The 24,481-nt window shown below is 37.9% G+C and overlaps 1 protein-coding gene across 1 annotated transcript; it reads right to left on the bottom strand.

Moving 5' to 3' along the window:
• Positions 1-14,373: 14,373 nt before the first annotated feature.
• LOC142174278 (uncharacterized) lies at positions 14,374-17,397 on the bottom strand. The gene is made up of 4 exons (XM_075240066.1): positions 16,932-17,397; positions 15,873-16,816; positions 15,370-15,592; positions 14,374-15,284 (listed from the first exon to the last, which is right to left on the bottom strand). The coding sequence occupies exons 1-4, from the start codon at positions 17,395-17,397 to the stop codon at positions 14,374-14,376; spliced, it is 2,544 nt and encodes an 847-aa protein (XP_075096167.1).
• Between the last annotated feature and the right edge of the window lie 7,084 nt (positions 17,398-24,481).

The following is a 24,481-nucleotide window of genomic DNA, read 5'->3' as shown; positions in this document are numbered from 1 at the left end:
CATCAAATTCTACTGGTCACAACGATAAAATTAGGGGTGGCAAATAGGCAGGTTAAGTTGAATTTTGGGCGGGTCAAGATGAATTAGGTCAATAAATGGGTCATTACCCGACTCAGCCCAAAGTGTACTTGGGCTAAGATGGGCTGGGTCAAGATGTGCTAAACAATGAGTCATAATCTAACCCGTCCAACTTGACCCATGTTTTAGAACCATGCTCATTTTGCATATAAAAAGCCTTTTACCTTAAAATGTGTAAGTCGAAAAATTTTTAGGGGTGGGGGTGGGGTTGGGGGCGGGTAGGTGATGTAGAAAAACGAAAAAAATAGAAAATAGAAAATTAAAAATAAAAAAAATGTAATTTTTTTTGAAATACAAATTTTTTTTTTTGAGGGGGAGGGGGGAGGTGGTACAAAAAAAAAGTAAAAAACAATTTGTAGGGGAGGGGGTTTTGCGGTGATAGGGGTGGGTGGCGCAGAAAAAAAATAGAAAATTGAAAATACAAAAAAAAAAGTAAATTTTTTTTAGGGGAGGGGGTTTTGCGGAGGTGGTGGTGGTGGGGGGTGGTGCAGAAAAAAAAAAACAGAAAATTGAAAATATAAAAAAAAGTAAAACTTTTTTTTGAGGGGGGGGGGGAGGCAGGGTGGGCAGAAAAACAAAAGAACATAAAATTAAAAATGCAAAAAAAAAGAAGTAAAATTGGGGCAACTAAATAAATTTCTATATAAGTTTGGTTGAGATACCTTTTGTTTTGTGTTAGTTTCATGGGTTGTATTTGAGCTGCTTAATGGGTCAGAATGAGCTATAAAATATAATGGGTTAACTTGGGCTCAGCCCAAATTGACCCATGAGCTAAAATGTTTGTAATCCAACCCATTAATCTCTGGGCAGATTGGGCGGGTTAGATGAGCTTGGGCTCAAATTGCCACCCCTAGATAAAATATTCATCGATTACAACAAAAACACAGTAATTAAAAGATTCAGAATTAAACTCAATAAAAAGAATCCTGATTTTGTAGTAATTGATACATAATCTAACATAGACGACAATTATAACAGAATTTTAATTTGATTTTAAAGTAACTGTGCTAACGGGCTTCTTGTAACATCGTGTTAAACACACCCGTCATTCAGTTGTAATTCTTGAAAGTTAGCACATACCCATTCATAGTGTTTGTGAATATGCCTCAGTGAAAGTTGATAACTTTACGTCAAAAACTTACTTCACTCCATCCTTGTCAAAAAGGTTATTTAGCAGTATTGATAGCAATATGTGCCAAGCTATATCACAATTTTGCTCTTAAATTTTTGTTTCAAGGCTTTCACTTTTTTCTTTTGGGATTTTAGGTTTAATTTTAATTATACATAAATGAACGTTAAGATCCATTAAAAGAATAAATAACTGATGTTTCAATCTTTGAAGGCTGGATATGATTATGATAAAGTTTTAATATCTAATCTGTCAGATTTATCTTAGATAGCGAGTTGAGATAAAAATGGAGTAAAATGGGATGGAAGTGGTAATGAGGTGGCATGTCACATGGCGTCCACATCAGAAAAATATGCCATATGGATAGTGTTGGCCACACTGGAGGGCACTAATGGATGGGGGTACTTTTGCACCAATTTTATAACGTCAAAGGTAATATTGGACCAAAAGTATAACGAAGGACAGGGGCGGCCCTTCCATAAAGCAACTGCTTTAGGTCCCATATTTTTTGGGGCCCCATTTTTTGTTACACCTAATATGATATGTATAAGTTTTAGAAAAAATTTTGTGAAGTGAAAAAGTTTGATTTTTTTCTTTAACAAGTATAGAGATAAAGGATTTGTAACTGCTATGATTTCTGTCAAGAATATTGCACTTGAAATGAATATCGAACTCGAATTTTGTATGAAACGTATGATATATAGGAAATAACAATTTGATGAGAATGTTGATAATAAAATCTTAAAATCTTTCGAAGAGTACTTTGGAGTTGATTACTTTATACATAGTAGACAAGGCTATTCTTTTCACTTTAAAATAGATTTGAACAATTTGAAACATATGAAAATATTTTTGGTTTTCTATTTAGCGGTAATAATTAAGATCACTAGATGAAGAAAATTTGAAAAAATATTGCCTTAATGTTGAATGTTCCCTAAAGCAAAATAATAATTTGATATTGATGGTTTAGATTTATTTTTCGAGTTAAAAATATTAAGAAAAATAGTACAATTAGAAGATAACAGTTTAATTGATACACTCGGTCAAATAAAAAAAATGATTCTTTTTTCAATGTCTATAATACTTATGGAATAATGTTAATAACTCTTGTTTCCGTCGTTTCAGCAAAAAAAAGAAATCGAAATTAAAATTGATAAAATCTCACCTAAGTTAACAATGTCTCAATAAAGGTTAAATAGATTAGCTATATTGTCAATTAAGAAAGACTTATTAAAAGTTATTGATTATAAGAAAATTATTAATAGTTTTGTATCTAAGAAACGCTAGAAAAATAGACATTAAATAAATAAATAAATATCTTTTTTTAAAAAAAGGTTAAGGCCCCTTATAAAATTTGGCTTTATGCCACAAAACTTGTCGGGCCGTCCATATAAATAATCTTTTTTGCAAAGTAAAGAGGTATTTTTGACCCTTCTCCCTAATAAGAATATAACTATGTCAGCGAACAAATAATTTATCCTACCCAAATTTGTCAAAACCACAATTTAAGCATTTTACTCCATATCTTTTACATATCAATATAACCACATACGATTTGATTCAACATTCAACAGGAAAAAGAAAACCATTTGGCTCACACATCTCTTCATGTAATTACTCTAGTAGTACACTTTCAATATGTTCTTGAACACAAACCAAATTTTATACAATTCCCAGAGAAAGTAAACCTCTTGAGTTGAGGGCCAATCGGAGACAACTTCTTTACCTTCATAACACAAGGGTAAGGTTTACATATACAACCCTCTTCAAACTCCACATCTGAGTACACTAGGCATGTTGTTGTTGTTGTCCCCAAGAAAGTAAACAAAGTATACAATAGCATGACTATTCTCATCGGACAAGGGCAGAGATACATACACAGTACACACTACTTTCTTCGTACTCCACTTGCGAGACTATTTTAATTGCCCCGAAAAAAGTAAACAAATTATACAATAGCATGACTATTCTCATAGGACAAGGGCAGAGATATGTACTCATTGGCAAACTCGTTTCCAATCTCAAAGGGCAATATTTCATCATTCAAGTCCTTGCAATACATATACAACACCGCATTCACCATTAGATACTGATTCATCATCAAATATCCCATTACTGAACTCTCCAAAGTCTGTAATATTATCCCCAAAAAGCTCCACCACTGATCACCCTTCGTTGTACCTATTATGACCAAAAACATGGAATTACCAACCACCATTCCTCCCATCACAAGCCCGTATAATAACATCATCGACAAAGCTACCGATCTTTTCCCCTTTACAAAATAGGCACTTCTCCTCAGTGTTTCGAAACCCCATTTGCATTCGACTACTGCTATCACATAAGCTAATGACCAATTAACCTGTAGCCATACCAGAATCGGTACGAGCACAATTAACGTGAAAATAACCAAAAACAAGAAGTGATTCGAGTCATATTTTAGCTCAATTAATCCAAGAGTTTGAAGAACTTGGACTAAAAAAACCAAGACAAGGGCGAAAATGAGAGTGATTGAAACGAAAATGGTATGCGAGACGATAAAAGTGGAGAGAAGGGGGAAGAAGGATTTTTTAATAGATTTAATAGACGAAACGAAGTTGATAGGTCTACCATAGGATGCATGAACAGTGCTGTACGTAATCGTGGCTATGGCACAGAGGAAAAGTATGACCAAAAACACAGTGCACACTACAGGTAGAATAATTTCGAAACAGAAAAAGGAAAGATGGGAAAATTGAGGTTGAGTAAAAATGGCGAAATCGTAATCGGGATGAAAGAGGGAAAGGTGGAAAGAAGGATATACGACGAGAGAGAAAAAGATAGGCAAGAGGAAGAGGATTGAAAGGGCACGAAAATGGCAAGAATGAGTTTTGAATATGAGCCCTTTTGATTTTAACACCTCTCTCCATAGGCTACGATTTTCTGTAGAAGCAGACATTAAGATGATCGTTGTAAAATGGAAAATTAAGGAAACAGTAATTCTGAGATATTATATTGCATCTAATTTGGTTCTTATTATAATAGTATGCCTCATCTTCTTTGACTAGCTATGAGCTCAAGAAATATTCAAATAAATAATTTTCAACACGTTGCCAAAAAAAATATTTAGAGTAATACTAATAATTTTCAACGCGACATTGAAAGTTCTTCATATAATTAAGTCTTGACCAATTTGCTTTTCCTTCTAAGCCATATGGTGTTGAAACTTACTATCCAACTAATTCAGATTCTCGCTAAATAGACTTTTTTTCCCACAAGCTGATCAGTAAGTGTACAATGGGGTAAAGTGCTTCAAAGCTAAAAATTCTTCAATTCAGAGTTGATATCACAGTTTTGTAAAATAAAAAAAAATAAAAATAAATCAACAGCTGTGTTGAATATTATTTATTTGAATGTTTATTTGAGGTAATAGTCAAGAAACGGCTCCAACTTGTGATTAGTTGTGACATGCTAATAAGAACTAGAAAAACCTCTAGTTAAATTATTTATCATATTATTGAGTGCAAAATTCCTACTGGCTACAAACACTATAGTTTATAAAAAAAGGAGATGAATGCTTGGCTAGGATGAATTTGTCAAAACTTGGGCGTCTGGGCAATTTTAATTAGATATGAAAATTTTGGTTTGGATTTTCGGGTTTTAGATTCAAGAAATTACAATCCAAATCCAATCCATATAAGCACGGGTTGAATCAAACTTTTTTGTTATGTTTCAGATTAATCAGTTTGGGTATTTCAAATTTTCAGTTTTGAATCTATAAGTTGAGCTTTTTTTTTACATTTTAAAAAAATAAATAAATATTCAAATAAAGTGCTCATATCAAATTATCTTAATAGTTGCCTGATCACGCCCAACTATGCCTTATAAAAAGGACACGCGGACGTTGCAAATATAATCTGAGTATTTCGCCCAAACTCGAACCCACAAGTAATTAACCTATCAATTACTCTCGTCAAACTTACTAAATTCTATGGAATCAACTTCCCAAACGTTCTGAATAACAATTGAGGATGTCTCTACTAACTAAGAATGAATGTAAATAAGTAACTGAAAACTAACTATGATTAAGTTGTAAACAATCAAGAGGTTGTTCTAAGGTTATGATTTCCCCTATTGATGGAATCCATTCCGGTTATGTTTCACGTAGATTCGCCTAATTGTTTCTATCGATCATGAACACTCTTATTACCGTAAATCTCTCCCGAGTAATCACGATAATTTACTAGACGCACTCTCCCGAGATACGTTAGTTGGCTTTGTTTATTACAGCTCATTTTAGCTTGCACCCAAGGCTTCGTTATCCCTAATCCCGCCTTTAAACCCTCAGTTATTGATCTCTCATATATTTTGGGAGTGGTGTTGTTCAACAATTACCTAAATATGCACTCTTTCCCGAGTTATGCACACTAAATAGGCACAACTAATTGAGGATCCTATCAATTAACTACAACAAGAACATAGTTGAATAACTAGAAATTAAACTGGGCAAACTATATTAACATAACAAGACGTTCATCCTTCAATAGGTTCCATCAAAACCTTAGACTAAATATTTAGCTACTCATACTAGTGTTCATCATAACAATATTCAACTTCATCACAAATCGTAAAAACAAAAGGAAGAAAGGAAGAACTCGATGTTGAATTATCCTCCTTGCCTCCCGCCTCTCCTTGCCTTGAACTAAGCTATGAAAACCTTGATAATGAATCTTTGGGCGAGCTGGACCTTCTATAGGTTAAGTGGATTTACCCCTGAACTTCTAAGTTTACCCCTAAAATTTAATTTTCCGAAACTGGGCTAGCGCGATCGCGCTAATGGACGCGCTAGTGACCGCAAGAATCAACCACTGAGACTAAGCATTACACTCTAGTGTCTATTGTGTTCAGGTGTATCAACGCTAGAGTTTTCTCTTTCGAATTCAGCTCACGTAGCCCATCAATCCTAACTAAAACTAAAAAAACAAACTAAACAAAAACTACCTACACCAGGTTCAAGCTAAACCCTTGGAAAAGAACCGTTGCCCAAAGAAAAACTAAGGGGGAGTTACTACACTACCTAAAAATAAAAAAAAATCTTTTTGGTCTTTTCTCTAGACTTATTTCCCTCAAGAAAATTGTCTAAAGGATCCGTCATCAGGAAGAGTCTCCGTATTCCCTTTTTTTGTTTTTTTATCGACTTAGTCCCTCAAGAACCCCGCCGAAAGAGATCCATCATCGGGACAAGCCACTTACCTACTTTAAACTTACCTAATGAAACTATCAAAACACCAAAAACAATCAAAGCAAAACAAAGAAACATCAAACAGTCAAATTGTTACAAATACATACATACATTGAAGTATCCCCCACCCCATACTTAAAATGTAGACATGTCCTCATGGCATAAAAATTTAAAGAACAGTGAGGTAAAGGAACTTCCCTGAAATATCACTCCTGATCGGAGACGGTGTCTGGGTTCACATTGCAAGCACGACCCAGAGCTCTCAGCCAACCTAAGAATTTCTTCTCCGACTTTACCTGCCGGTCAGCCACTGCGTCTACGCGGACACCCAAATTAGTGACTAAGGTATGCAACCCAACCATCTCCTGCTCCAAAGTGGTGAGACGGGACACCCAGGCAGCTCCAGAAGATGTTGCAGCCCCAGATGGTGCTACAACCACAACACTTTGCTCATGGGCCTGTGGTTCGTCCCCCACGTCCTCCTGCTCGGCCTCCTCTTCCTCTGAGTCATCAGAGCCACTACTATCCTCCCCACCTGCTGTCGTCGACTCCTTACCCGTGGTTACCTTGTCAGCTCGGAACTTGCGGTCTTTTGGCACCAGCCCATCCACCGCCAGATTTTTCGGTACCCGAGCTTACATGCATAGTTTAGTGACCAAAGAAGGGAAAAAGAATCCATACCTTTTGACTGGACAACGGATGAACATCTCCTCATGAATCACTTTGGCCACATCGAAGTTGTGACCATTTATGAAGCACCAAATCAAGGCCGCTAGGGGGCCATTCACTTCCGTAGTGTTGAGGGAAGGGATCAGACGATTGTAGATAATATACAACCAGCACTTCCCTTCAAAGGTTAGTGCCGAGGAGTGAAATTTCTCACCATACTTCATCCAGATCACCTCCTTCCCGGGTACACAGATCGTTTCAAAGAACATCGCCCACTGCGTGTATTTTCTGCCATACTTCTCATAAAAGTCTTCATATGGGTCCACAAGAGGGGGCAGCTAGTACATCACTGTATAGCCTCAACAGAGGCATCCACCGATTTTCTGCGCATAGTGACTATACCATTGACATGCTTCTTCACATTGGCGTAAAATTCTGTAACAACCATTACATTGCCCTGGCCCGGCTCGTCAATGAAAGTTTGCAACCCCCGCCTCACCAGCTCAGTGTGCATGTGAGAGCAGTGTAGTTGAACCGATCCTATGTCAATTTCCCTCTCCAGATTCGGCTTTTTAGAGGCCTTATCCGCAAAGCGGTCTTGAGCCTTGGCAGAGACAAATCTGTTGCTATCAAAGGGACGGGCAGGGGCTGCCCCGGGCGTCCTGGCTGAGTTAGCTTGGCTGCTAGAAGAGGCACCTATGGCACGACGTTTCTGAGATGGAGCCATAGTACCTGAAAAAGGGGAGCACATTAGCACATCCCAACACAAAATTCTGACGCAATGTGGTTACGTAGACTTAACACGCATAAGTCGTCACAACTATACAATTACGTTCACTGAGGCCTTTCCACAAACACCTTGTGGGCATTAGGCGCTCACAACCCATTCCAAGCATTTGACCACCCCAAAACCACCACAATGTACCCACAAGCACAACTAATTCACGCTCTAACTCCACCAACCATTCCATCCACAGTTACTACACATCTACTATAGATTTCGACTAAACAAAGGCAAGAGCAGCAAAAATAAAAATAAAGAAAAAAAAATAAAAAAATAAAAACGAAAATCAGAGAAAAACAAAAAAACAAAAGAACAAAATGGTACCTAAAAGGCATACCTGTAGTGGGAGATTGTTAGGAGAAGCGAAGAAAAGGAGAGGGAGTGTGCTTGAAACTTGGGGAAAGTAGGGGTGGGAATTTTGAAGAAGATGGGAGTTGAAGGAGGAGGGGGATGTTGAAGAAGAAGGGTTGGGGAGGTTTTTTGTTTCTGATTTGTGTTAATTTGGGGCGTTGGGTTTGGAAGTAAGGGAGGGGGGTAATTTAGACTACATAAAAAATTAACATGAAAAAAAAAACACAAACACACAGATGTGTGCGGGACTAGCGCGGTACGAGCATGGCCGCGCTAGCCCAGGCAGAACACTCATCGGTTTGTGCGGCCACTAGCGTGATGGCACTAGTAGCGCGGCCAATAACGCGTTCAACAGAGCGGGCACACTAATATTTTTGAGCCCAGGCAGAATACTTGCCCATATGGGCCGCCCATAGCGTGGGCGCGCTCTTGGGCGAAATTGTTTTTCATGTTTTTCACCTGTTCTTACCACTTCCGATGGCCTAATCACCCGCCCATTATCACCTGCATTGGTTAGCACTTCCTAAAAACTCATAATTAACAACTACTACTATCTTTGGGTTGCCTCCTAACCAATGCCTTTGTTAATGTTGTGGTACGACGATTACAACAAATCAATAGGTTGCCTCCCATGCAGCACCTGATTTAACATCTCAGCACGATGCAGACAAGCGCATTTAAGGCTCGCTCGACCTCTGAGATTCCGTCAGGTGGATCTCTGACACTTTCTTTGGTTATTTCATGCTTATGTATAACTTCAATCTATGCCCATTGACTCTAAATGTGTGAGAGTCTTTCTCTGAGGCAATCTCTACAGCTCCTGAAGGGAATACTTCAACCCCTCGAAATGGACTAGACTATCGTGACTTAAGCTTACCCGAGAATAACCTTAATCTTGAATTATAGAGCAGTACCATGTCCCTGGTTTTGAAATGTCACTCAACAATGTTCTGGTCGTGCAACCTCTTCATTCTTTCCTTATACAACCTTGTGCTCTCAAAAGCAAGATGTCGGAACTCGTCAAGCTCATGCAATTTAGTGATTCTAGTTGTGCCCGCAGCCTCAATGTCTAGGTTCAGCTGCTTCAGTGCCCACCAAGCTTTATGTTTAAGTTCCACTGGCAAGTGGCATGCCTTCCCGAACACCAACTTATATAGTGACATACCAATTGGTGTTTTAAAAACAGTTCTATAAGCCTAGAGTGCATCATCTAGCTTTTTCGCCCAATCAGTTCTTGTGGCGTTCACTGTCTTGGTCAATACACTCTTTATCTCTCTATTAGTCACTTTCACCTATCCACTTATCTGTGGATGGTACGGTGTTGCCACCTTGTGACGCACATCATACTTCGCTAGCAACTTCTCAAAGGCTCGATTATAGAAGTGGGTGCCTCCATCACTGATAATCGCTCTCGGGGTCCCAAAATGGGTGAAAATGTTCTTCTTCAAAAATCCCACCACCACTCTTGCATCATTAGTGGGCAACACTGCAACTTGTACCCATTTGGACACGTAATCCACAACAACAACTATGTACTTATTGCCAAAGGAGCTGATGAAGGGTCCCATGAAGTCAATCCCCCAGACATCAAACACTTTAACCTCTTGAATCGGGTTCATGGGGATCTCATGGCGACGGGAAATGTTCCCTGTTTGCTAACATTCATTACCACCCTTCACCCACTGGTGCGCATCTTTAAACACTGTAGGCCAAAAGAAACCGGCCTTTAGCACTTTTGCAGCTGTCCTGACTCCTCCAAAATGCCCTCCATACACCGATGCATGACATGCCTGCAAAACAGAAGATTGTTCTATCTCGGGGACACACCTTCGGATCATATCGTCAACACATATTCGAAACAGGTAAGGTTCATCCCAATAATACATGCGGCAGTCACGATAAATATTTTTCTTTTGTACAGAGGAAAGGTCATAGAGAACTATACCGCTGGCCAGGTAATTTGCAAAGTCTGCATACCATGGCACTTCCTCAAGATTAGTAGCGAGCAGCTGCTCGTCTGGAAAGGTTTCCAGAATGACCTCAACCTCAACTGAGTTTGCAGCTCCCTCAAGTCGTGATAGATGGTCAGCGACTTGGTTTTCTGTGCCCTTACGGTCACAAATTTCGAGGTCGAATTCTTGCCGTAACAACACCCAATGAATCAGGCATGGCTTAGACTCCTTCTTCCCAATCAAGTACTTGAGAGCTACATGATAAATTAAACAAATATGCAAAAATTTATAAACTCCAAGTCATTTTAAAGAAAGGAAATAACAACAAATACTAGATACTATCACAACAAAACAAATCCTAGAATCACAAACCGTGGCTCTGATACCAAAACTTGTAGCAACCCCTTTGGGAGGGTACTACTTAGGAAAACAAATCTAATTTCCTACTTACAAAATATTAAAAGAGATATTAATAAAAATATTTAGAATAATTTTAGTAGCGGAAGTAGGCCCATGCGAAAAGGTTCAAAGTGCAATATATTTTTTTGAAAATACACCATAATTTTATTTTAAATGAAATACAATGTCAAAATATTAACATATGGTGATATAACCCTTATGGATTAATCAACAGATTAAAGCAACTTCCTAACAGATTTATACAATCATTCAAAATCACTACAAGTTTATATTGTACATAAATTTCAAACTATCGGGTATATATAAAACAAAGGAAACTAGTTTTCTCCTTTTCTACATATTTACAAGACAAAGTGTAAATTCAGCATATTACAAGACTTGAGTTATCAAAAACACTCTAATACAATAAAATACGTTACAAATTCAAGCTATAAGATTTTGGTCTTTAAAATCCAACAAGCCTTCAAATAACATAAGTGTGACATATATATATATCTTGTATATCATGTATATCATGTATATCATGTACATGTCCCAAAACTATGCACAAGGTGCATATGCAAATGTGATCTCCATAAATTCTCCCAAAGAGACTACTTCACCCTGGCCATCTTCAGATTTCATCCCGAACATTTCCTACGATAGAAAACAACTATCGCTAAGCATAAAGCTTAGTGGTGTATAAACTTTAGGCTTGGAGTTATTAACTTCTCCAATTTCCGCTTTTCAGTCATAGTTAGCTCAATTTAACATAATTTAAAACAAGTGAACAAATATATCAAACATATCAATATCAAACTTTGAAGTATTTCCAAATATCAATAACAATGTTCAAGAGTCTAGAAAGTGTATACTATCAATCTAAGAGAGTATACCAAATATCCTTTTTTTTCCGCCCAATATGTACGTCATGCCATCACACTAAGCATAATCAGATATCAAGATGGACCGAAGCCCCAAATCAAGTAGGGTCAAAACCCAATAGACAAGAGAATCAAGAACCATATTAAAAATGGCTTCCTAGTTCGTACTTAACACGGACAAGTTCCATAATTCAAGACGAACTACAAATCTAAAGTCAAGATGGCAAAAGATCCGAATCAAGAGGCATGCCAAGTGAGTGACCAAGTCACTGCCACAAGAAGGACAAAGTCCCAACAAGAATGCAAAATGATCAAACAATCCGTACGAATGGGCGATTTAGCAAATTTCTTACAAGACTTGATATAATACGAATATAACAATATAATTCGAAGACAAGAAAAATAAAATATCAGGTTATTTCAACATATTTCCAGAAAGCAAAAAGAGTACAAGTTTATACACAAACCTTGGTGTTTTACCGCTAAACAGTTCAATCACAACTTGGGGACGTTCGAATCGTCTACGCCGTAAACAAACCAAATCTGTCCACTTCCTCAAACACTTCCCCTTTGATTTTTTTCAAGGGTTTATATACCTTAAATACATAATCAAATATCTAAATAAGTTCAGTAATTTAACAAGTCAACTAAACATGATATTGGTGAAAATTACCCAAAAACGTTTGAAACAGAAATTCTAGACAGTATCACTGTTCCGAGTTGTGACTCAGTTTTGAAGATTTACACGGATAAACTAGACTTTATGGTCTTCACAAAAGTTGTAGATCTATGTCGTACCGTTTCATAACATCTTGAATCACCTCCATATCAATTTTGAACAAAATTTTATGCTAAAATTAATAACAGCAGTACATGGAGTATTTCTAAAACTGGAAATCTGGACAACACATGCCCTGTACTTTCTGACCCTTTTTCAGGTAAATACCAACAAAACTAGATTTTGGTTCCTTCATAAAAATTATAGATTTATGAAATAACTTTCCAGAAAGTCCTGGATCACTTAAAACGGAGGTTTGTACAAAAAGATATGTAAAATATACTAGTAGGTGTCTAGTATAAAAACGAGTTTAGAAACTTACCAAGAGGAGCAACTTGATCTTCACCAAAAATGAATTTTGTGCGTTGTTTTAGTATAAATTCATTTTTTTTGATGAAACTTCGCTTCTTGTTCCTACGGAGGAGAGAGAGAGATAGATATAGAGAGATAGAGATAGAAAGATAGTTATTCTTCTTTGTTTCTGAAGAGTAGAAGAATAGGGAGTTTATGGACAGATATGAAATAAAATGGTTCCCCAACTACTAAATATTCTTAGATAAATACAAAAGGTTGGAAACCCAAAACGTAATTATATACTATATTTACTAACAACTCGTCAAAATAATATTAAGTGTTACATATAGCAACACCATGGAACTTCATTGCCAATATTAACACAACCTAAAGTAAGAAATTTTTATATATTGACCATTCTATATTTAGGAAGTGCAAAGTAAAATATTTCCTCGTTATAAAAAAAATGCTCAATCAAGAATGCAAATATTGTAAAAACTTTTGGGGTGTTACAACTCTCTCTCCCTTAAAAAAAATTTCGTCTCGAAATTTACCTTGTACTAGTCCCGAAACAAATATGGATATTTAACTCCCATATCCTCTTCTCGCTCCCAGGTAGCTTCTTCGCCTGAATGATTTCTCCAAAGAACCTTCACTAATGGGATTCTCTTATTTCTAAGCTCTTTTATCTCATGCGCTAAGATTTGGATTGGTTCTTCTTCATATGTCAAATCACGATTAACCTCAATAGACTCAATAGGAAGAACATGAGATGGATCTGAGCGGTATTTTCGAAGCATAGAAACATGAAAGACGTTGTGGATCTTACCTAATTCAGGTGGCAAAGCTAGCTTATATGCAACCAGACCAATTCTTTCAAGTATTTCATAAGGTCCAATGAATCAAGGACTAAGTTTACCTTTTTGGCCAAATCTCATAATCTTCTTCCATGGAGAAACCTTTAAAAATACCTTGTCTCCCACCTGATGCTCAATTTCACACCTTTTAAGATCAGCATAGGACTTTTGTCTGTCTGAAGAAATTTTCAAACGATCCTTGATGATTTTTACCTTATCTTCAGTTTGTTACACAATCTCAGGACCCACAAATTTTCTTTCACCAACCTCATTCCAACAAAGAGGCGTTCTACATTTTCTCCCATATAAAGCTTCATAAGGAGGCATGCCTATACTTTATTGGTAGCTATTATTGTAAGCAAATTCTATTAGGGCTAAGTGTTTGTCCCAACTACCCTTAAACTCAATAATGCAGGCTCGAAGCATATCCTCCAAGATTTGTATTACCCTTTCAGACTGGCCGTCCGTTTGTGGATGGAAAGCAGTACTAAAATTCAACCTGGAACCCAAAGCTTCTTGCAAGCTAGACCAAAATCTAGATGTAAACCTCGGATCTCTATCAGACACAATAGAAACAGGGATTCCATGCAGCTTCACAATCTCATTAATGTACAATTCTCCTAAACATTCAAGTGAGTAGTCCATTCTGATTGCCAAGAAATGAGCACTCTTAGTTAGTCTATCTACAATGACCCAAATTGCATCATGATTTCTTTGAGTGCGTGGAAGTCCAGAAACAAAGTCCATCGTTATCCTTTCCCATTTCCATTCAGGTATTGACAAAGGTTGCAGTAGACCAGCTGGGACTTGATGTTCGACTTTTATTTGTTGACATACCAAGCATTTAGAAATGAACTCTGCAATGTTTTTCTTCATACCACTCCACCAATAGTGCTCCTTAATGGTCCGATACATTTTAGTACCTCCAGGATGCATTGCATAATGTAAACTATGTGCTTTAATTAAGATCTGCTTTCTCAATTCATCATCATTAGGAACACACAACCTATTTTTATAAATAAGGTACCATCTTTCCTTAATGAAAAATTTGATTCTCTTCCATTTTGGACTTCTTCAACCCGTTTCACAAGCTTCTCATCTAACTTCTGCGCTTCTTGGACTTGCTCAAGTAAGACTGGCTTGACTTGCAAATTAGCAATGATAGAACCATTAGAATTAAATGAAATACAAACATTCATGGCTCTTAATTCAAGAAGCAAAGGCAATGTACTTAGAGTTAAACTTGCAAGGGAATTACGACTCAACGCATCTGCAACCACATTGGCTTTACCAGGATGATAATCAATCGTGCAATCATAATCTTTGATGAGTTCAAGCCATCTACGTTGTTGCAAGTTTAACTCTTTTTGTGTACCCAAGTACTTCAAACTCTTGTGATCAGTAAATATGTGACACTTCTCTCCGTATAAGTAATGCCTCCAAATTTTTAAGGCAAAAACAATGGCAGCAAGTTCAAGATCGTGAGTGGGATAATTCAACTCATATGATTTCAAATTTCGAGAGGAATAAGCAATTACTTTCCCTTCTTGCATCAAAACACAACCCAAGCCACGATGAGATGCATCACTGTATACCACATAATCTTTTCCTTCAGCTGGCAAAGAAAGTATTAGAGCTCGTGTCAATAAGGATTTGAGCTTTTCAAAGCTCTCTTGACACTTGTCATCCCATACAAATTTGGCGTCTTTCCCCAAAAGTTTGGTCAAGGGAGAAGCTATAATAGAGAAGCCCTTCACAAACCTTCTGTAGTATCCTGCTAATCCCAAGAAACTTCTTATCTCAGTTGGAGTTTTAGGGAGCTTCCAATCAACAATAGCTTGAATCTTACTAGGATCAACCTTCACACCTTCAGATGATATAATGTGCCCTAAAAAAAGCCACTTCATTCAACCAGAATTCACATTTGGAAAGCTTCACGTAGAGTTGTCTCTCTTTCAGAATTTGCATGACACTTCGGATATGCTTATCATGATCTTCTCTATTCTTGGAATAGACTAAAATGTCATCAATAAACACCACCAAAAATTGATCGAGATAAGGCTTGAATACATGGTTCATTAGATCCATAAATGCAGCAGGAACATTTGTCAAACCAAATGGCATTACCAAAAATTCATAATGGCCATACCTGATCCTAAAAGCAGTTTTAGGAACATCTTGCTCCCTCACACGCAACTGATAATATCCATACCTCAAGTCAATTTTTGAGAATAAGCTGGCACCCTTCAGTTGGTCAAACAAGTCATCGATTCTAGGCAGTGGGTATTTGTTCTTAATTGTTACCTTGCTGTCGGTAATCAATACAAAGCCTAAGAGTGCCATCTTTCTTTTTCACAAATAAAACAGGAGCTCCCCAAGGTGAAATACTGGGACAGATGAAACCTTTCTCAAGAAGTTCTTGCAATTGAGTCTTCAACTCTTTTAATTCAGCTGGAGCCATTCTATAAGGAGCGACATAAATAGGAGTAGTTCCAGGGACAAGATCTATATGAAATTCAATATTCCTTTCTGGAGGCAACCTAGGAAGATCATCAGGAAATACATCAGGAAAGTCGCACACAGTTGGTATGTCCTTAAGACTTGGACTCCCCAATCGTGTATCGACTATATGAGCAAGATAGGCATCACAACCTTGACAAATCATCTTCCTTGCCAAGACCGCTGAAATAATATTAGATGTCAATGATCTTTCTCCTTGAACTACTATGTGTGAATGTGCAGGAGTTCTAAATGTCACTTGCTTCAACCTACAATCAACCACTGCATGGTGCCTATGGAGCCAATCTATGCCAACAATAACATCATAGTCTTGGAAGGGCATTTCAAGCAAGTCAGCAGGGAAGACCAGATTTTGAATCATGAATGGACAATCTCGGTAAATCCCGTTAATAATAGCCTGATGACCTAATGGACTCGTGACCAGCACATTAAAGTCAAGTCTCCCAGATTTAACAGTATCAGGAAATGCAAGTGATGAGCAAACATAAGAGTGCGAAGATCCAGGATCAAATAGTGTAACAACAAATATGCCAAATAAGTGAAATTTACCAGCAACCACGTCTGGGCTATCCTGGTCATTCTTTTGTCTCATAACATAAACTCGTGTAGTAGCTCTTGACCCACCAACTTGATTAGCTCCACTTGAACCCGCTGCTTGCATATTTCGAGGTCTAGCACTGCTATTAGCTTGAGAATGAGTAGTGACAGGCTTTTGAACTGATCCCTCTGTATGGGTATAAGAAAGAGGATTAGGATTAGGACAATCCTTCACTTTATGATCCATACTTCCACAATTAAAACAAGCACCAGAAGCTCGTCTACATGCACAATAATGATTCTTCCCGCACTGTACACAAGTAGGTGTATGAGTTTTGCCAAAGTTTGCCATAACGTGGAGTACTGGCAGTAGAAAAATTTGACTTATTTTGCTTATGATGTAATGATTTATGTGTACTCTCGGTCTTGGAATAGTCAAACTTTCCCTTTTTGGATGGACCGCCATATTCTGAATTACCCTTCCTAAACTTGTTTTCTCTCTTACTAGCTTCTTCCTTGTCAATTCTTTCCCAAGTAAGTGCAGCTGAAATCAGCTTGGAAAAATCATCAAGTTGTAAGATTGCCACTGATTTTCGAATGTAACCATTCAAACCTTCTTCAAATCTTCTGCACTTGTCTCTTTCACCATCAATAATACCTTTAGCATAGCGAGAAAGCCTGAGAAAGTTTTGTTGATACTCTGCAATAGACATACTCCCTTGTCTTAAATTCAGAAACTCTTTCTTTTTAGCATCACAATAGATAGGGGGAACATATTTTGCACAAAATGATTTCACAAAGTCATCCCAAGTCAGCACCGGAGGTTTCGCTTTTGCATTTGGCACACTTACCCACCAATCATAGGCATCTTTTTGTAAAAGAGAGATAACATACTTAAATTTGGCAGCATTAGTACACTCCAGTTGTTCAAAGACCCTCCCCATGAGCTCGAGCCATTATTCAGCTACCGTGGGATCTGTAGTGCCTTCAAATTCAACTCCTCCCATTTTTCTCATCTTCTCAAAATTTATTTCACTAGGTTCTGACATTGTCCCAGCTAAGTGACGAAAGAATTCAGCCATCTGCTGGAATGGGGGAGTCATAAATGGAGTATTATGACTCATTGCTCTTGGATTACTGCCCATTTCATTTTCACTAACACGAGGATGATTTAGGTCAGGTAAGGGTTCCTCATTTCCTCCCTGAAGGTGAGGCATGACATTATACTGGGCCTGACTTTCATCAACGGATTCAACAACTCTATTCGAAGAAGAGGCCATATTAAAAATCCTATAAAAGATAAGATCACACTGCATTAGGGACATGTACATGATGCATATGCATACAAAATACAATAAATTAAATTAAACAAGTATGCAAAAATTTATAAACTCCAAGTCATTTTAAAGAAAGGAAATAACAACAAATACTAGATACTATCACAACAAAACAAATCCTAAAATCACAAACCGTGGCTCTGATACCAAAACTTGTAGCAACCCCTTTGGGAGGGTACTATTTAGGAAAACAAATCTAATTTTCTACTTACAAAATATTAAAAGAGATATTAATAAAAATATTTAGAATAATTTTAGTAGCGGAAGTAGGCCCATGCGAAAAGGTTCAAAGTGCAATATTTTTTTTTTGAAAATACACCATAATTTTATTTTAAATGAAATACAATGTCAAAATATTAACATATGGTGATATAACCTTTATGGATTAATCAACAAATTAAAGCAACTTCCTAACAGATTTATACAATCATTCAAAATCACTACAAGTTTATATTGTACATAAATTTCAAACTATCGGGTATATATAAAACAAAGGAAACTAGTTTTCTCCTTTTCTACATATTTACAAGACAGTGTAAATTCAGCATATTACAAGACTTGAGTTATTAAAACACCTTAATACAATAAAATAGGTTACAAATTCAAGCTACAAGATTTTCAAATAACATAAGTGTGATATATATATATATATCATGTATATCCTGTATATCATGTATATCATGTACATATCCCAAAACTATGCAAACCAAGGTGCATATGAAAACGTGATCTCCATAAATTCTCCCAAAGAGACTACTTCACCCTGGCCATCTTCAGATTTCATCCCGAACATTTCCTACGATAGAAAACAACTATCGCTAAGCATAAAGCTTAGTGGTGTATAAACTTTAGGCTTGGAGTCATTAAATTCTCCAATTTCCCCTTTTCAGTCACAGTTAGCTCAATTTAACATAATTTAAAACAAGTGAACAAATATATCAAACATATCAATATCAAACTTTGAAGTGTTTCCAAATATCAATAACAATGTTCAAGAGTCTAGAAAGTGTACACTATCAGTTTAAGAGAGTATACCAAATATCCATTTTTCGCCCAATATGTACGTCATGCCATCACACTAAGCATAATCAGATATCAAGATGGACCGAAGCCCCAAATCAAGTAGGGTCAAAACCCAATAGACAAGAGAATCAAGAACCATATTAAAAATGGCTTCCTAGTTCGTACTTAACACGGACAAGTTCCATAATTCAAGACGAACTACAAATCCAAAGTCAATATGGCAAAAGATCCGAATCAAGAGGCATGCCAAGTGAGTGACCAAGTCACTGCCACAAGAAGGACAAAGTCCCAACAAGAATGCAAAATGATCAAACAATCCATACGAATGGGCGATTTAGCAAATTTCTTACAAGACTTGATATAATACGAATATAACAATATAATTCGAAGACAAGAAAAATAAAATATCAGGTTATTTCAACATATTTCCAGCAAGCAAAAAGAGTACAAGTTTATACACAAACTTGGTGTTTTACCACAAAACAGTTCAATCACAACTTGGGGACGTTCGAATCGTCTACGCCGTAAACAAACCAAATCTGTCCACTTCCTCAAACACTTCCCCTTTGATTTTTTTCAAGGGTTTATATACCTTAAATACATAATCAAATATCTAAATAAGTTCAGTGATTTAACAAGTCAACTAAACATGATATTGGTGAAAATTACCCAAAAACGTTTGAAACAGAAATTCTGGACAGTATCACTGTTCGGAGTTGTGACTCAGTTTTGAAGATATACACGGACAAACTAGACTTTTTGGTCTTCACAAAAGTTGTAGATCTTTATCTTAACGATTCAGAACATCTTGAATCACCTCCATATCAATTTTGAACAAAAGGTTATGCTAAAATTACTAACAGCAGTACATGGAGTATTTCTAAAACTGGAAATCTGGACAGCATCTGCCCTGTACTTTCTAACCCTTTTTCAGGTAAATACCAACAAAAATAGATTTTGCTTCCTTCGTAAAAATTATAGATTTATGAAATACCTTTCCAGAAAGTCCTGGATCACTTAAATCGGAGCTTTGTACAAAAATATATATAGCAAATACTAGTAGGTGTCTAGTATAAAAACGAGTTTAGAAACTTACCAAGAGGAGCAACTTGATCTTCACCAAAAACGAATTTTGTGCGTTGATTTAGTAGAAATCCATGTTTTCTTTTTGATGAAACTTCAGCTTCTTGTTCCTACAGAGGAGAGAGAGAGAGATACAGATAGAGAGATAGAGATAGAAAAATAGTTATTCTTCTTTGTTTCTGAAGAGTAGAAGAATAGGTAGTTTATGGACAGATATCAAATAAAATGGTTCCCTAACTACTAAATATTCTTAGATAAATACAAAAGGTTGGAAACCCAAAACTTAATTATATACTATATTTACTAACAACTCGTCAAAATAATATTAAGTGTTACATATAGCAACACCATGGAACTTCATTGCCAATATTAACACAATCAAAAGTAAGAAATTTTCATATATTGACCATTCTATATTTAGGAAGTGCAAAGTAAAATATTTCCTCGTTATAAAAAAAATGCTCAATCAAGAACGCAAATATTGTAAAAAATTTTGGGGTGTTACAAGATTGGATGCATTAGCTTGTCTTTCTGTTGTCCCAACACTGCCCCCACTACGTAGTCACTCGCATCACACATGAGTTCGAATGGTTGCTCCCAGTCGGGGGCAACAATGATGGGTGCTGTGACTAGACTCTTTTTCAACTCCTCGAATGCTACCGTGCAATCATCAGAAAACAAGAAAGGGTGATCTTTTTCTAACAACTTACAGAGAGGGTTGACAATTTTTGAGAAGTCTTTATGTATCTCCGGTAGTAACCGGCATGCCCGAGGAAGCTCCTGATTGCCTTGACTGAAGTTGGAGGTGACAGCTTTGCTATCACGTCAACTTTAGCACGATCCACCTCAATTCCTTTACTTGACACCCGGTGCCCCAAGACTATGCCCTCTTGTACCATGAAATGACACTTCTCCCAATTAAGAACCAGGTTAGTCTCAATACACCGTTTCAGCACACGAGTCAGATTTATAAGGCACTTATCAAATGAGTTCCCCACCACTGAGAAATCATCCATGAATACCTCCATTATATCCTCTACCATGTCAGTGAATATGACCAGCATGCACCTTTGGAATGTGGCTAGTGCATTGTATAGGCCAAAAGGCATCCTCCGAAAGGCATAAATGCCATATGGGCAAGTGAAGGAGGTCTTCTCTCTGTCCTCTGGTGCAATAGAGATCTGATTGTACCCTGAGTACCCATCCAGTAAACAGAAGTGTGACCTCCCTGCCAATCTGTCTAACATCTGATCAATGAAAGAAAGTGGGAAGTGGTCTTTCCGGGTGGCCAAATTTAACTTTATGTAGTCCATGCAAATTCTCTAGCCCATGACGGTTCTTGTTGAAATCAGTTCATTGTTATCGTTTCTGATCACCATCATGCCTCCCTTCTTAGGCACACATTGCACTGGGCTAACCCAGCTGCTGTCAGAGATTGGGAAAATGATTCCCGCATCTAACCACTTTATCACTTCTTTCTTCACCACTTCCTTCATGTTGGGGTTCAACCTTCTTTGGTGTTCCCTAGAAGGTTTGTGTCCCTCTTCCATCAGAATTTTATGCATACAGTAGGCAGGGCTGATCCCCTTAATGTCTGCCATGGTCCACCCAATGGCAGTCTTACACTCCTTGAGTACCTGCAAGAGTTGTTGTGCCTGCATATCTAACAAACTAGATGAGATAATAACAGGTAATGTGGAGTCAGGTCCAAGGAACTCATACCTGAGATGGGCGGGCAGTGGCTTCAATTCCAGCTTTGGTGGTTCTTCGATGGATGGCTTGGCTGGAGGAGTTTCTCTATTTTCTAAGTGCAAGGGCTCAAATTCAAGAGTTCTATCCCAGAACCCTCTGCCCTCTAATGCCAACACCCATTCTGCCAGTTCTTCTCCATTCACCTCATCTAAATTCATCAGACATGCAGCAAGAGGGTCCTCAATAGTCAGCATCTCATCATCAGTTTCTACGATTACATCCACTGCATTAATAAGAGAGCAATTGGCGAATTCACTTGGTCACCTCATAGATTTCTGCATATTGAATGTTATCTCTTCGTCGTTCAATCTCATCTTGAGCTCCCCAGTCTCACAATCAATGAGATCTCTCCTAGTGGCCAAGAACGACTTTCCCAAAATTATGGGAATTTCTTCATCCACCTTGTAGTCTAAGATCACAAAATCTGCAGGGAACATAAATTTTCCCACCTGAATCAACACATCATCCAGGATACCAGAGGGTCTTTTTACAGTCCTGTTAGCCAGCTGCAACAACATAGATGTGGGTCTAGCTCTTCCAATCCCCAGCCTCTTATAAATCGCCAGGGGCATAAGATTTATGCTGGCCCCTAGATCATAAAGTGCCTTAGCAAAAGCAAAATTACCAATAGTGCAGGGAATTGTAAAGCTCCCTAGGTCAGATAGCTTCTCCGCAATTGGTCTAGTCACCACTGCACTGCAGGTCTCAGTAAGAGTCACCGTGGCCAAGTCTTGGAAATCGAATTTTCGGGACATTAAGTCCTTCATCATTTTTGCATACCTAGGCATCTCTTTCAAAGCATCTATCAATGAAATATTTACCTAGATTTGTTTCAGCATCTCCAAGAATTTCTTGTATTGCTCCTCTTTTTGGTACTTAGCCAGCCTCTGAGGGAATGGTGCAAGAGGTCTCTTCTTCCCAATGATTTGGGACTGCTCTTTATCAGCTACCACCTCAACTACTTGTTCCTGGGTTGTCTCAACTTCTTTCTCAGTCTCAATCTGAATGTTATGTTCTTCCTAGGCAGGCTGGACTGTCACCTCTATCAGTTTTGTTGACTCATCTAGATCAATGGGCACTGGTATGAGTGTCTCAGCCTATTTGATTTCTCGCGCCCTCTCTTGCTCCATATCTAAATCTCTGTCATTCTGTAGACTCACTACCATCAGCTGCTTCGAGCCTTGATCTTTTGGGTTCATTTGAGTGTCTGCAGGTAATGTCCCATGAGGACGATTGTTTAGAGACATCGAAATTTGGCCCATCTGCACTTCAATATTCTTGATAGCTGAATCATGTGTATCTACTCTTTCACTAATTTTTGCATTAGACCCAATAACCTGCTGCATCATTGCCTCAAGTCTAGTAAACCCATCTTCCTGTCGTCCACCATGCTTCTGATTTTGATTATTATATCCCTCTAGCCTTGGATAAGGTGCCATATTATTAGGAGGTCTCATACCTCTCATGTTTCCATTGTTGAACTGTGGCTGGACTGGCCTGTACGACTGATTTTGCTGGCCTCAATTCTGACCACTCTTTCTCTGGCCTCCATAATTAGACACATAATTCATGTCTTCAGGGTAGTGATAATGATCATGTTCTACATTCCACTTGTTACCAATTGGCTGACTAATGCAAAATGTGCATAAGCCCCCATTGGTAGTATCTACGATGTGTACCTGCTGCTTCTGCCCTGACTCTTCCACCTTTTTGGTGAGTATACTCATCTGTGTCAATAAGGTGGCCATATTTTCAGCCATAGAGTTGGATGGATCTAAGGGCACTGAGTGAACCACTGGAGTGATAGGTGCATTCCTGGTTCTCCATCCCGAATTCTGTGCCATCTTATCAAGCAGACTCTGGCTTTCTCTCCATATTTTGCTCAAAAATGCTCCACCAACTGAAGCATCAACATTACCCTTCACGCCATCTGCCAAATCCATGTAAAACTGCTTCCCCAACATCTGATCTGGAATCCCGTGGTGCGGACATATAACCAACATCCCTTTGAATCGTTCCCATATTTCTTACAGTGTATCCATTGGTATCTGTTTGAAACTCAAGATTTCATCAATTTGTTGGGCAGTCTTGTTGGGTGGATGAAATTTGTTCACAAATTGCTTGACTAACTCCTTCCAAGTTGTTATGGAATTGATGGGGAGTGAGTTTAGCCAGGTATGGGCAGCTCCTGTAACTGAGAATGGAAACAATAACAACTTGATTGCCTCCTGAGTTACGTTGGGCTGCCTCTGAGTTTTGCAGATTGACAGGAAGTTCTTCAGGTGCTGTTGAGGATCTTTGATTTGTGACCCCGAAAATAGTCCCTTGTTTTGCAACAAATGCGGCATGTTGTTCGTGATTTGAAACGACTCAGCTTGTATCTACGGGACTAAAATCGCTGTGGCCAATTTCTCTGTTGTGGGTTGTGCCCAGTCATATAGCGCAGCCTCTGGCACAAGAGGTGCCACTGGTGCTATCGGCGCAGCTGGGTCAACTATATGATCCCCCGTGTCTGGTTTGAATCGTTCAGTTGTTTGTTGTTCCGATTGGCCCATTTAAGGCCTTGAAAACTTTCTCGGGATCCGATAATGCTTCAAATACTTCACCAGTTCTCGATGAGTTTTTAGGCATGCACCTGTACAACCAAATCAACAAACGTTAAAATTTCGATGTATAGATTGGGTATAGAGAAAACTGACTACACTAAGAATTTTTGTACTTCTTACAATTGTAATTGATAACACCGTAAACTTCCCCGACAACAACGCCAAATTTTGATCATGCCCAACTATGCCTTATAAAAAGGACACGCGGACGTTGCAAATATAATCTG

The sequence above is a fragment of the Nicotiana tabacum genome, chromosome 20 (assembly GCF_000715075.1).
Source record: "Nicotiana tabacum cultivar K326 chromosome 20, ASM71507v2, whole genome shotgun sequence".
In the NCBI taxonomy this organism is placed as follows: Eukaryota; Viridiplantae; Streptophyta; class Magnoliopsida; order Solanales; family Solanaceae; genus Nicotiana; species Nicotiana tabacum.
This window is presented reverse-complemented; position numbering and strand designations above follow the sequence as displayed.

Coding starts and splice junctions, on each gene's coding strand:
- LOC142174278 (XM_075240066.1), bottom strand. CDS start 17,397: ATGGGGAGGGTCTTTGAACAACTGGAGTGTACTAATGCTGCCAAATTT. Junction 16,817..16,931: donor AGAAAACAAGTTTAGGAAGG/GTAATTCAGAAT, acceptor TTCTACTGCCAG/TACTCCACGTTATGGCAAAC. Junction 15,285..15,369: donor TCATGATAAGCATATCCGAA/GTGTCATGCAAA, acceptor GGCTTTTTTTAG/GGCACATTATATCATCTGAA.